This window comes from Ambystoma mexicanum, chromosome 5p, assembly GCF_040938575.1.
Source record: "Ambystoma mexicanum isolate Mex_15411 chromosome 5p, UKY_AmexF1_1, whole genome shotgun sequence".
NCBI classification, from domain to species: Eukaryota; Metazoa; Chordata; class Amphibia; order Caudata; family Ambystomatidae; genus Ambystoma; species Ambystoma mexicanum.
The window spans coordinates 968,919,010-968,932,274 of NC_090930.1; the positions used below are offsets into that span (position 1 = coordinate 968,919,010).

Below are 13,265 nucleotides of genomic sequence, written 5' to 3' on the forward strand. Positions count from 1 at the left end.
CACTCCCTCTTGGCTGCTCCGCCTCATTGCATGATGTTTCTTTTACCTTCCTCGTGGTATGAGCAGGATGTTTAAAAGGTAGGAAGCATATTTTGATCCACTGACACATTGGGGTTTCATGAAGTGTCAATGACATTCAAGATTCCTTCTGGTTCAGTCAGAGCATAATTTGCCAAAATCACATCAACTACCTCCGCCAAAACATATTTGAAGTCCTGTTGCACTTTCGCGATCGTTGAACAGAGAGCAAATAAGGCGTCAACATTAGATGCGTTTTCCATTAGTGCAGAGGTGGAAGTAGAGTCCTCAGTCAGAGAGTGTTAAACGAGTCTTCACGAGATCGCTGGTTACCTTTTCTTCCTGTAGACCGTGGAGTTGAGGTTGCCAGTATGTCGGTGTATCTATTGCCGATGAATGGGTAGCGCGAGAAATTAGCCCAATCCCCTCCTGACGATATATGACAGGATGGCACTGAACCAACTCCCAACGCCACGGGTGGCACTTCTCAGTATTTACGTAACGTCGGGACAGTGTTTCCACTGGCTGAGAAGGCTTGATGAAGACACCTATGATAGCGGAAGCTGAACTCAGGAACATCCAAGAAGGCAGCAAGGCACAGGTACCGGCAGGGCACAAGACAGGCAAAGGAGAAAGGACTGCAAGGACAAGCAGGACAGACAGGGGAATCCCACTTTCCTAGTAGAAGAGAAGGAATCTAGGAACCCAGACAGGACCTCCCCTACTCTAAACCAGGAGGCAGGCAAGGACCCAGTAGAACAGGGAAGCAAGGGTTAGGAGGACCAAGGAGCAAGAAGAGGACAAGGAGAAGAGGCAGGGCTAGGCAGGATAAGGCAGAGCAGGGAACTGGAGGGCTGAGGCACGGGCGCCAGGACTCCAGCAGCGCATACACAGTAACAACCGCGTTGAGACGCGTTGTCCCTGTGTATGCGGTGCTCTTTTAAGGCCCGGGATCAAAGCGAGGCTTGGAACGCATGTTCCGACACTGCGCATGCGCGGGACGTCGAATACTGACGATCCGCGCATGCGCAGATCCTCGCAGGATGGCGGCGTCCACGGAGCCCATCCGGACCGCGGGTCGGCGTGAGGAAAGACGCCACCGCGGGTACAGCCTCCATGAAGGAGGAGACCGCTGCGGCCGTGGACCCGGGACCCCAGGACAGGTAAGTGGCGCCCGCGAGTGAGCGCGCGGCGTGACAGAGAGGTTATGTCCGGTTAAAGTGCAGCATCGTCCTCACTGTCGCTCTCAGAGCCAGAGGAATCCAAAGATTCAGAAGAGGCGACCAAAGTGGTTAAATCAGGGGTGGCAGAGAGATTTGTCCCAATTAAACTCTCGCTACAGGAACTAGTAGGAAGCGTTTTCCCTCCACCAAGTGATTTGCGCTGTAATCCTATGCAAATATTTTAATAGAAAAACATTATCAATTGTGTGGGAAAGGCAATGATCAATGTTTTCAGTTTGTGTCTGCAGATGCAATATTTCAGTTTGCGTCGCCACCATAGAGGAAGATGTAGTGACTTTAAAAAGCCAGTGATGATAGGTTGGATTCCAATGGTCTTATCAAGTCTATCTTTTTTGGTGCAAGAGATTTCATCTCCAGAAGTGTTCAGGGCTTCAGGACTCCCGAGTCTCTTGCCCAGGAGAGGAGCCGCACTAGGTTACCTATTTTTTCGAGCTGCGGTGTGCTTCATCACAGTGTGTTTTAAAACCTGAAAAAAGAATTAAAGGCTTACCGCACTCACGTCGCGCGCCACAAACACACACTGTCTCCCAGAATTTGACTGATGTCAAAGCACAGATTCGAACTCCCAGAGAGAAGTCTTGGCCCTCACCTGCTAACCTTTACCTCCCCCCCCCCCACGGGGTTCAGAGTGCACTCACCGTCACAACCCAGGCTAACAAGCTTTGCCCCATGTAAGAAGGTCACGGTAGCAGGTCTGGGCAGCGCAGTGGCTCTGCCAATATTCACGTATTACAAGTATCACCTAGCAGAGACAGATGGTAAGTCTGAAGAAGGCAGCATGATGCGACTCTCTGACTCTGTGACTCTCTGCCGCCGCAATTGCTTCTCTCACCCCTCACTAAGACCTTTAGAACTCCGCCAAACACCAGGCGCCAGATGTTGGCCACAGGACAGGGAAAAAATGTAACAAATGTAGAACGAAAGAGCCATTTGTTATAAGAGGATATAATACCTCTCCCTTCCGTGCAAATGTATGCGCAGTGCTTTTGCATGGAGTTTGGGGGCTGACACCACTTTGTGAATAGGTGCGAGTGGTGCTTTTCTGCTCAGACCGCCATTTGCTTTATTTCCCGCCGACTGCAATGTTTCATTTTAGGTCAGGACATAAATTTAAAAAGTATGGAATTTATCACAAAAAATGACTTCCAATTTAGCACATAGCTGTTGCAAAAGTTAATATATTTTGTATCAAATATAAATGTGGGTTTTTGTCTCTAATTGCTTTTATAAACAAGGAGTTGGTAAACAGCGGCAGCCCTTGGAGCGACTGGAACATTTGCAAAAGCTGTAAACACCTCTCATTTCTGAAAACCGGCTGCAAATCCCCCCAACACTAGCTCGCCGAGGAGAAGTATATGGCACAGGCTTACCGCTGGGCACACTGACGCTCTTCCAGAAAGCAATGGCAGGGTTTCTTGACAGAAGATCTGATAGGCTTGTTTCCAACCTGCAAAGGCAAAGAACATTTTACTTCAAAGCGAACTAGCTGGATTCGTTTCTAAGTTATGAACGAAATGAGGAGGTCTCCAGTAAATGATAGCTTTTTGTGCCTAGACGTGTGAGATACTGCTCAGCACAGATACCCGGATAATGAGCCTACCTGCTGATTTCTAGGACCCATTTCTAACCCTGGCCTACTTTACAATTTCAGGTTTCAAGTTTCTGTCAAAAAGCACTTGTCAAACTAAAATGTAACCCAGAAAGAACATTTTGATATCCACGTTCATTAAATATATGTCGGTGAAAGCGATTCATTGCAAATGTATAAGTAGCAACAAGAAACAGCTATACAACATGTACAAGCAGGAGCAATCAAGCACGAAGCGGTTAACAAAACAATCGGATATATGGGATAGCACCCCTAACATTTGATGTACGTTATACGGATATTTCAAGTCACTGAGGAGTACTCTGACCAATGAGTTCCTATAAGATCGTGGAACTTCGAGGTGACTTGCATTGTTCTTTTCAAGTATAGTGGGGGATATTTTGGAACCGATTCATGGAATTATTGGTGCTGTGCACTGCCAACAAACACCTTGATTCACAGAGCAGTACAAAGTGTATGTTTGCAATGCAAATTGACTTTGCACTGATTCACAGAGTGGTGCAAAGTGAATTTTTGCAGTGTAAAGTGACTTTGCACCGATTTTGCAATGGTGCAAAGTCACTTTCCATTGCAAACATTCACTTTGCACCGCTCTGTGAATCAGGATGTTTGTTGGCATTGTAAAGTCACGTTGCACTGCCAATAAAAACACCCTGATTAACAGAAAGGTGCAATGCGCTTTAGCAGAGCTGGACTCCGAAAAGCAGAAAAATGTTTTCAGTGTGTCGCAGTTCGAAATCGAAAACTCAACCATGGAGGTGGGTCAAGGAAAGGCTTCATTGGATCAACATCAAGAAGTCAAGGCCACCTTGGGCGTGGATGTGCGTACGAACAATTACAGAACCTGTCAAAGAACAAAACTCCTGTCTCAAGTGAAAGGTGAGAATATTGAAGACGTCAGAGGTTCATCAAATAGTATTTTAAATGCAGTAAGACTCGAAATGGTGGTCTACAGGTCATGTGGTCAGATAAAAATAGACAATATTATGAGCTATGTCGAAAACAAAAAGACAGTATGTTATACACCCTCATATTCTCCAGCACAGAGAACATTTCCAAAGCAGAGTTCAAAGCCATAATTGACTAGTAGGTTGCAAGTGTGATGATAGATGCCAGGGCTAATTGGTGGGAAGCTATGGTTGTGACCATCCCACTGGCACCTGGATGCCAGCCTGCGTGCTGCTTACGCATGTAGAATATTACAGTGGGGTGCAAGGGAGCCAACCAATTATAGAGAGAGACATAATAGAGAGCCCTGTAGTTTGTATAACCAATGGGACGTTGTGTATTTGATGACGTTCGTAGTGACCTGCACTAGAGGAGGGCTTAGTTGCCCCACCTGATGTTAGAGACCCAATCACTTTCCCTGACCAGTATGGAACGTATTCTTAGATGTTTCTTGTAAGCCTATCACCATTTCAAATTGGTTTTTGTAGTTTGCAACGTGGATTGACATCAATAGTGATGAGTTTGTAGTACATAACCAGTTTTTTTAATGTGTTGATTGAGAGTGAGGATCGAGCGAACACGTGATGTTCGTTATAACTCCCTATTTTAGATAATTGATATTAAAACAGTCGCATTTTGCCAACTTCCTGAGTCAGTTTTGATTATTGATGTTTGAGTAATACTCTGCATCCCCATCTGTCTCTAAGTATTGCTACCTTGTCTTTAAGGGCTGGGTCGGATGTCCCAGTTCACTCCCCCCTGGACAAAAGTATGTGTTGTATGAATGAGGGAAGGATGGTATGAACCTGTGAAGTCTTTTCTTTCTTAGACAGCTACTATGTGCAAAGCCGGGTCTGGCTACTTTCCTTCATTCACAGCTTCTCTAATGGTCAGGACATGTATGTGACATTGGGAGCGTCATGTGTTGCCAATGATTGTGCCCTCCCTTCTTCCCCATGCCCATGCAAGTTCCATGTCATTAAATGTGGGACCAACGCTTAAATACCGCTCTCTGAGATGGGGCAAAAGTTGCTGTGCTTAGAATACAACTTTGGTGGCATTTCTGAGACCATCAATTTTATAGCAGAGTAAAATTCACCACCAAAACCAGAAGGACCAACTACTATTCCTCCACCATAGCCTAGTGAATACCTTTGATAGAGCAGCACCCTTCCTCGTAAATATAATTGGTAGGAATCTGCACGTAAACAGACAGTATTAAAATGATAGATACTATGGAGAATTGTCCAAGCTGAAGAAGACACATTTTCAATGGCACGTTTCCAGAAATAAACAAAATAACATTTTCTGCTGAATACAGAGGAGAAGATATTATAAAGCAGACAAGAGAGACAAAGGTAAATGCCAGTCAAGGAAATATTCAACAATATCTATGAAATAGGCAAACACAGAGTATTACATACACCCTCTGTCCCCAATCCTCCTTCCTTGTCCATGTCCTTAGACATTGAGGTATGCTTGCACCCACCAGGCAAGTTTCTGGAAATAACCCAAAAGAAGAGAGAAAAAACAGGTCAGAGCACCCTACCTTTGATATCAAGAGGGTTATCCTGCAATTGTCTCTTTGAAGAAATTAAAGGGATTCAAGCTGAGCACAAAGCATGGGTGAAATGTCCTTCGTATAGCCACAGGTTCTCCTGTATGCCTTCCGTCTCTTTTCTCCGATTTGCAGGTTTTTTCAAAAGAGTTAGTTCAGAAAGAGTGGCTGATTCTGTAACTTCCTTCTTTCCTCAGGACACTCACTGCGGGTATCCAGTCCACATACCATTTCAGGTTTTGTCTAGTGATTATGCGGCTTCTGTTCGACAAACAGGCAGCCCTAATTCTCTCAGGCAGTATTCCCATCAATGAACATCCATCGAGGTTGGTGGATGCAGATGGTTGGCATTCAGGTGCAACATCCAAAACGTGAAAGGATGTACAGACTGCGTAAATTCCATTACCATGGAGAAGCTGGTCATTTGTAGTGTCAGTGGCGTTACCATTTGCTCAGCAGTTTTGTCCACGTGTGAATTGCACTTATTTTTTGGCACACACTAGAGACCATTATATGGTGGAATGAGGGGCAGCAAAAGATACGGGACCTCATTACAAGGTTGGCAGTGTGGGAAAAAAGTAGCAGTAATTCTGTTATCAACACTTTTTCCGCACTGCCAAACTACACGTTTGGTGGTGGGATGGCCGGAATTACCTGCAGCTCTAAGCCGTCGGTCATCCTTGTTAAGGAGAATTCTCAAGGTTGTGCTAATTTCCCTTACCTTTTGAGACCCCCAGCAACTTTGCTGGATTTCTAGGATTTGATGTTTTACCTGGGAAGAGCGTCAGCCTTTTTTCCCCACTCTTCCATGTATTTTGATGTGTGTTTTACTTTTGTGTTCTTTGGTTATGGAGTTTTAAAACAACTCCAGAGGCATCATCTTTTTCTGTGTGTCACACCTCACCTTCAGTGCAGTGTCACAGGGATGTCTTTCAGACTTCCCAAGGTTTAAATAACTTCTCTGGGACGGACTACTGTCTCCCAGAGCATGTAAAGTTAAATTGAGTTTACTAATCTCTTTAAATGTACAGACCCAGCACACACTATCTTCCTATAGAGTGCTGTAGGGATTGTCTAGGTTCCCCTGAGTCAAAACACTCATGTAACAGTCAAATGATACCCTTTCCTACTTTAAATGGCTGGTGGCAGTGGTTTCGATCAAACTACCATGATGTTTCCCGACGGCTAACAACGGTAGCTGTAAATTGGGTCAGCCATGTTTTTCAATATGGCACACAAGACCCATCTGTAAAAACAGACTCTGGTCATCTTTTTTCGCCATTTCTTTGAGGAAAGGTCCTTCTTGTGTTTGTCTCTGCGCGCCAAACTAGGTTTGGTCCCTTTGTTCGTTGGCCTTTGGCGGGCTTCAGTGCTGAAGCCCTCCTCTGGCGTCCGAGTGTCTGGGATGGACAGGATGTGAGGGAGGTGGCCAAAACTCCCTGTGCTTAGTCTCCTAGGAGACCTGAATGCATTCTTGCGTGTTTGGCCAGCTGGCGGTCTGGCAAGGACAGCCACCTTGCTGTGTGAGTGACAGCCAGGCTTCAATGAATGGGGGAAAACTGTTTAAAAGCAGGTTTCGGGGACTTGGAAAGCAGAGTCGACCACTGGAACGAAAGACCCGAAGACGAGCTGAAGGAAGAGAACTGCTGCAACTCCTGGACGACCGGTGAAGCCCTGCTGCAGGTCCGAATTGCCTGAAACTCCATCGACAGAGAAGCCCTTCAAGGTTAACTTCTTCCCTTGAGTTTGGTGGGAACAACCAACTCGTAAACCGCCTGGACACTGTCCCCTCCTGGTTGATTTTTCTGCAGAGTGCTGTGGAAAACCAGATAGCCAGTGGGAAGGATACCAGTTAGTGGTCTCTAAGGCACTCACACCTTAAACCGACGTTTTGCCAAGCTTGTGGTCTCATCTGTCATGATGCCTACCCCCGGGGACCCAGACCAAGTCCAGCAACCCCGGAAGCAGGCATCAAGTTATGGCAAGCAAGCCCAACAACCCCTGCTAGGGGCTATTTGGGTGCAGTCCTGGCACCTATGGTGCCAGGCTCATATGGAGAGTCAGTCCTGGCGCCATAGGCGCCAGGCTCATAGATTAAAACTTACCTGATGCAGACCATGCTGCAAGACCTCCAAGCCAAAAGAGGCTTGGAAGGCACTACTTTACCTAGGGACTATTTTTTTACTCGGGTGGGGCTGGGGAGGAATACTTAGCCTCCAAAGTAGTCCCAGTTATTTAAACCACGCCCGAAAAGCAGCAGACGCTTCGCGTTATTCTGCATCCAGCAGCGTAACGCTCACTGTGCCTGCAAGTCTGCATGCAGTCTTCTGCCACGCCTGCCTCGAGTTTGGAGCTCCTAGAAAAAGGGAGAAATAAGGAGAAAAGGTTAGAACAAGAGCAATACCTATGATCCTTACCTGAATTCCCGATCCATCGCGCCTTCGAGCTGGAAGAAAGAAGTTATTTTATGCGCATCGCCTCGCCTGTTGCAGCGCTGCGCTGAACTCACCGGCCTTCGCAGCATCTTCACATTCCACCACATCCTCCTGCATGTTCCCGCCGCACTCCGGCACCTAAGGAGAAGACAAGAACAGCAAGGTGAGCCAAGGGAATACACAGAGGAATATTAGTTACCCCCCCATAGATTTACCTGATTTTACCACCGGGGGTACTATTCCTCTTCACGGGCCGGCCCAGCTTCCACTGCATCTTCGCTGAACCCCAGCCCCTAAGGGGAAACAAAAGGACAGCAAGGTGAAACAAAGGGACTAACAAGGGGATCCCTCCTCACCACAATAGACTTACCTGATTTTACCACCGGAGGCATTATTACCCGAGACTTCATACTTTCTCTCAGCGCCTGAATAAGGGAGAAAGCAACAGGTTACATATTGACATTATTTTATCGAACTGTGTTGGATAATACAAATCCTTACCGGAATATTACTGGTTGCCACGAGGAACTCTTCACTAGGGTCAAGCTGCAACCTGCAAGGAATCGGACAAGAGTGAATGTCAGGCATTTGAACTCTTACGAACTACATACTTACGGCGTCTTGCTGGGAATCTCGGAGTCAATATTGTTCTGGAACTCACCAATTCCTTCGAGCTAGTGAAGCAACTGGTTATCTACGCGCCCCTGCGCTCAATGCAGGATGGAGAGCTCATCTTTTCAAACCATCAGGTGACACTATAAGAGGGGACATCAAAGGTGATCAGTGGGGAGAACAGCGGGGGTGGGGGGATTTACGCTCAACTCCACGGGTGGTTAATTCACTTTCTCCATTTGCAGAAGAATATTCCTACGGCCTAAGCAAACGAAGTTAGGTGGGCCAGTCCAGTCCATCATCTCGGCCCTACATGTCACATTGGTGGAGACCGCAGCTGTCCAGTTCAGATCGACGCCTCTGTGGGAGCCAGGTGAGCGTAACAGACATCCCTGGGCAGTGCAGGAACGTCCAAACGTAGTCCTTCTTGTCCCACGATTGAAGCTCAGGAACAGCGAGATCTGCTCGAACTGCCAGGAACAACTGCCTCAGCTACAGCTCTTCTTCATTTTTAAGGTACTGTGCAAACGCGGTCCGGACATCTTTTCGGCCACAGAGAAAGTTTGTGAACCTTTCCCGACTTCGAAGGCTTGTCCTTCCCTAAACATTCGTCAAACTTTGCGCCTAGCCAAATTCTTCTAAAGTCCATGGCAGAGACTTAACCGTTTACTACCAGAACTGTGCTATCCTATACAAAGACTCTGAACCATTTACTTTGGCCCAGGCCTATGAACTGAATTGCTGGTTGTAGTTTACTGAAACTCTTTGCCCTGCCTATCAAAGTATTTGGGCTGTCTATTCTTATAACCTTGTCTTTTTACCCGTTTTAAAGTATCTGAAGTGCCATTTTGCTCCCACTTCAGGGGATCTGAACTTGTTCAGTAACTTATTTGGTTGTGTATTTGTGGTGTATTAGGATATTATATTGAGCTGCTCTTGCTAGCGTAATGTTTTCAAACTGGCTGTGTAAATAAATGTATACTCTTTTACCAAGAAACCTTGAGTAAGTGTTTGTTTGAATCACTGTATTTGTTGGTCCTAAGTGCAACTTGTTCTACTGCTCACTCAAATCTTGAGGTAAGTCTGGCTGCTCAGCCATTGCTAACCCTTTACTGTGTACTACAGGCTTGTACCAAAGGTGAATATGTACTGACACTTGTAGTCTTAATTGAATGTAGTGTTCCCAAGGGGTACTGCATGTGATTCTGCCCAACATTCCTGCACCCCACCACTAAATAATTCCAGTATTACCGGCACCGGTAATTCCAGCAGATAAAGTGCCAGTAACAGTAATACCGTTTGGTGGTATCCCGCCAGTTTTACTGGTGGGATACCATCAAACTAATAATTTGGGCCTACCTCCCAATATGAGATCTTGTAGGATCTGTCAACTTGCTCATATACTTTACACCTAGACAGGTTTTGACTAGATGTAAATAATTTGCCGAAGTCCATGTCTAATTTGGGAAAATATGTGCGTGATTATAATGAAGCTAAGACAAACCTTTTGGTTTTATTGTTTGAATTCTGGCTTAATACATGTACAGATGGCTCTGTTTAGAATCTGGGCACAAGTTGAACAATTGCTGATTTTAGAATGGTCTTAAATTGAATTATCTGTTAATTTTTATCATTTATGGTATTTTCTTGTATTTCAATTGTGGGCAATCTGTTTAATTAGATCTTATTTCTGCTTCCTCCCAGCAGGTGTTCAGATGACCATGGTCCCTGGAGGAAGGGGGAAATGCTGTGCAGATATCAATTGATACTGCAAGATCTAGCATTTCATAGGAGTTTTGAGTAGAATGCATTATAGCAGTTTTGTTCCTGATGTTAGATAAGGATAATAATTGTAAAGGGCAGATCTAGTGGAAACAAGGCCTTGTGTCGAGAAATTGCCAGCATACTGTAGCAAGCGGTCGTCGCACTGCCCCCTAGGGGATTCAGGATGACTGGGTCGCTAGTAAAAAGGCCTGGTAGCACAAATAAATCAGATACATTATTTTCCAAAGAGTGGAGCCTCAGCTAAAGTTTTCATGAAGTCATCTGGTTCACAGGAGATGGGTAGGAGGATGTCCACTAGAGAAAGCAACGTGTTTCAAAACAGGAATTACAAAAAGTGTTGCTGAGTAAGCTGCCACAAAGACCTGGGAATTGTCTGATTTTGTCAAGTTTAAGCTCAGGGGAAAGGATGTCATTGTGTCTAATATGCTGGTCACACTGTTCACACATCCACCATGATTGGTTCGTTTCAGGGGGCATGCACATCATGTGTTACCTGAAGTTTTTCTGGACAATAAGAAAAGGCCATTATTGCAACAGTTACATGGATGTTGTTAAGCCAATCAAAACAGAGTATTTTTTGCTGAGTGCACAATTAGGTAATTCGCAGGGGGCTGTACTCACATGGTCACAGATAGTTGGAGTAATCTGTATTTGATACTTGTTAGACACGTGAATTTTGTGGTTTTTGTCTATAAAACCTGTAATCTAATATGGGTGTGTGAGGATTTCAACCATTTGCACAGTGTGTGTGTGCTTGTCTGGGCTTTTTTGAAGTTTTTATTTAAAATGTAATGATGGTTGTTCAACCTCCGGAAAATGTGTGGGGCTAATACGCACACATGTTCCTATACTCACCGCACGACATACGCATAGACTTGTGTACTCTGGGTGGACACAGCCTGCAGGCGCAGTTCCCCCTGTCATATTTAGTTGGGATATGGCAGGAGTACAGCACAATGCATCTCTAGAAGGGCTAAAACCAAACCTTCCCCTTGCCATGGCCAGCTGATGAACTAACAAAGGATTCATGGATCCACCCTGTCCTTTTGTTGGGGCCTGCGGCTTGTGCCAGCAATTAACATATACATAGAATGTACTTCAAACAGGCCCACATGGGGCCCGGCTGCAGAGCTTAACAAAGGAGACAGGAAACCCGAAAAACCTTTGATATGCAACTGTGTCAACTTGAAGCCAGCTCCCGGCCTCAGTATCAATTGACAGCAAGCTGTTATGTCTGGGACTACGTGTTTACAGTAGTTCACCCTGCAGGGGGACCCCATTCATAAGGATCAAGGATGTAGTTTGCAGGAGCCAGAGAGTCTGGTCTCACGCAGGTTCAAGGGAGACCTGCTGCTTTAATCAGCAACCACAGAGAGATCCATTAACCAGAGAGACTCTTTAATCCCCAACAGACAGGAAGATGGGTGGGACTCACGCATACAAGAGATTGTGGGGACCAAGTATTGGTTCATTAAGGTAGACCTAACCTACACTAATCCTTGTGGTCAATTTGGCTTTTAAAGAGGGCCGAGCCCCTCTTTTGGCAGATCTGAAGATTTCACCAGACGGAGGAAATCATCATTGGACCCTGGCTGAAGGAACAGTCTGCCTTACATCTTCCAGCATTGAAGAAAGGCCAGGACCTCCAGGAGGGAAGCAAGATCCCTCCCCGTAACATCTCCCAGGGAACAGAGGGAGATGCCGAATACAAAGTACACTCCAGCGGATCCAGAATGAGTACCCAGCCAGCACACAGCATGTCCAGCTAGGCTCTGTAGCAAGCTTCCTAGGTGGGAAATGACAGAGAGGCTCTGAATCCGAAACCAAGGACAAGGCAGCTGCCTGCAACACAATCCCCAGCTTTGGGCCATTCGCCTTAAAGGATGACAAGTCCAGTGGAAACTAGGAGAAGTGCATCGATGAGCATCTACCGACATCTGTCTCAAAGGAAATTTATCGAGCCAGTCAAGTCTCTTGAGCTGCAATCGACTGCAATGCTGACCATTTCTAAGCCGCGGTCACTTAAAGCTATCCGAGCCGTCTCGACCAGTGCTTCAAATCCACCGATCAGCACTGAGACAAGAATTCCTGACCCCAGGGCGCTGTGTAGGCCAGCCTGCAGCCATTGGTCCAGCTTCACTCGCCAAACTGTCCTGCCGCCGGATACCCACAGTTGACTCCCGTCTTGAACTCAGTCAGAGAATCCTGTAAAGTGCCCTGAAGCCTACTCAACCCAGTTGAGCACCAAGAACATTTACATTACAAGGTACATTGTAGTTCTGTCCCCTGGTCCTTCCTGCAAGGCCCCTAGAGGCATATTAAGACCCATTGCTCCCTTTGTGCTGAAGCCAAGTAACCTTAAATTGTTGTGGTTATTAACCATACAGACTACGTTCCTGTCAGTATCCAGAACGCATCCCTTTTTCTTTTTTGAAACTGTCCTCTGCACTCTTTTACAGGGTGGGTTGTATTTCATAGTGATGCTAGAACTGTCTGTTGTGATAATAATACAGTAGAGATTTGTATACAACATTGACTGGACAGTCCCTTTTATCATTAGTGTAATAATTGTATTTTTTGTTTGCAGGCGACATGGCTGCCTGATGAGCAGTGTCTGGAAGGCTATACAAAACAGTGCGCTCTGAGACAGGCAGGTGACCTAGAGGTCTGGTAACCATGGTGAGGAAGCAATATTCTGCTTGGGTTGCCGGAAGTTGCCCAGATAGCCCAGCCTCTTTAGCAGTGACACTTACCAGAACTGCCCGTTTTGGTAAAAACCTTTATGATTATACATATTTATGTTCCTCCCAAATTTAAGCAAATTGGCACGATTAAGGGAGAATTTTTTTCTTCAAAGGGCCGGCTAAATGTTGAGGATGATGATGATCTGGTATTCATCAGTAAATTTAATGCCAAGTTAGGTCAGAAAAAGGGAACATCACAAGATAAATTAAGGGTGGAGGAATTATGTGTAATTCCAAAGAGAGGTATTACCAGTGGCCATTTTGCGATGGGCTCATTGATGTTATGTTATTTTATGTTGATTTATGCCGCGC

General features: G+C 45.7%; 1 protein-coding gene across 1 annotated transcript in view; it reads right to left on the minus strand.

The window, feature by feature from the left end:
- The window catches only part of ABCA13 (ATP binding cassette subfamily A member 13), a 2,251,223-nt gene that overhangs the window by 2,014,185 nt on the left and 223,773 nt on the right, over positions 1-13,265 (minus strand). Inside the window, exon 8 of the mRNA XM_069613428.1 lies at positions 2,633-2,709. Coding sequence (XP_069469529.1) covers positions 2,633-2,709 — 77 coding nt within the window. The remainder of the gene's footprint in view (positions 1-2,632; positions 2,710-13,265) is intronic.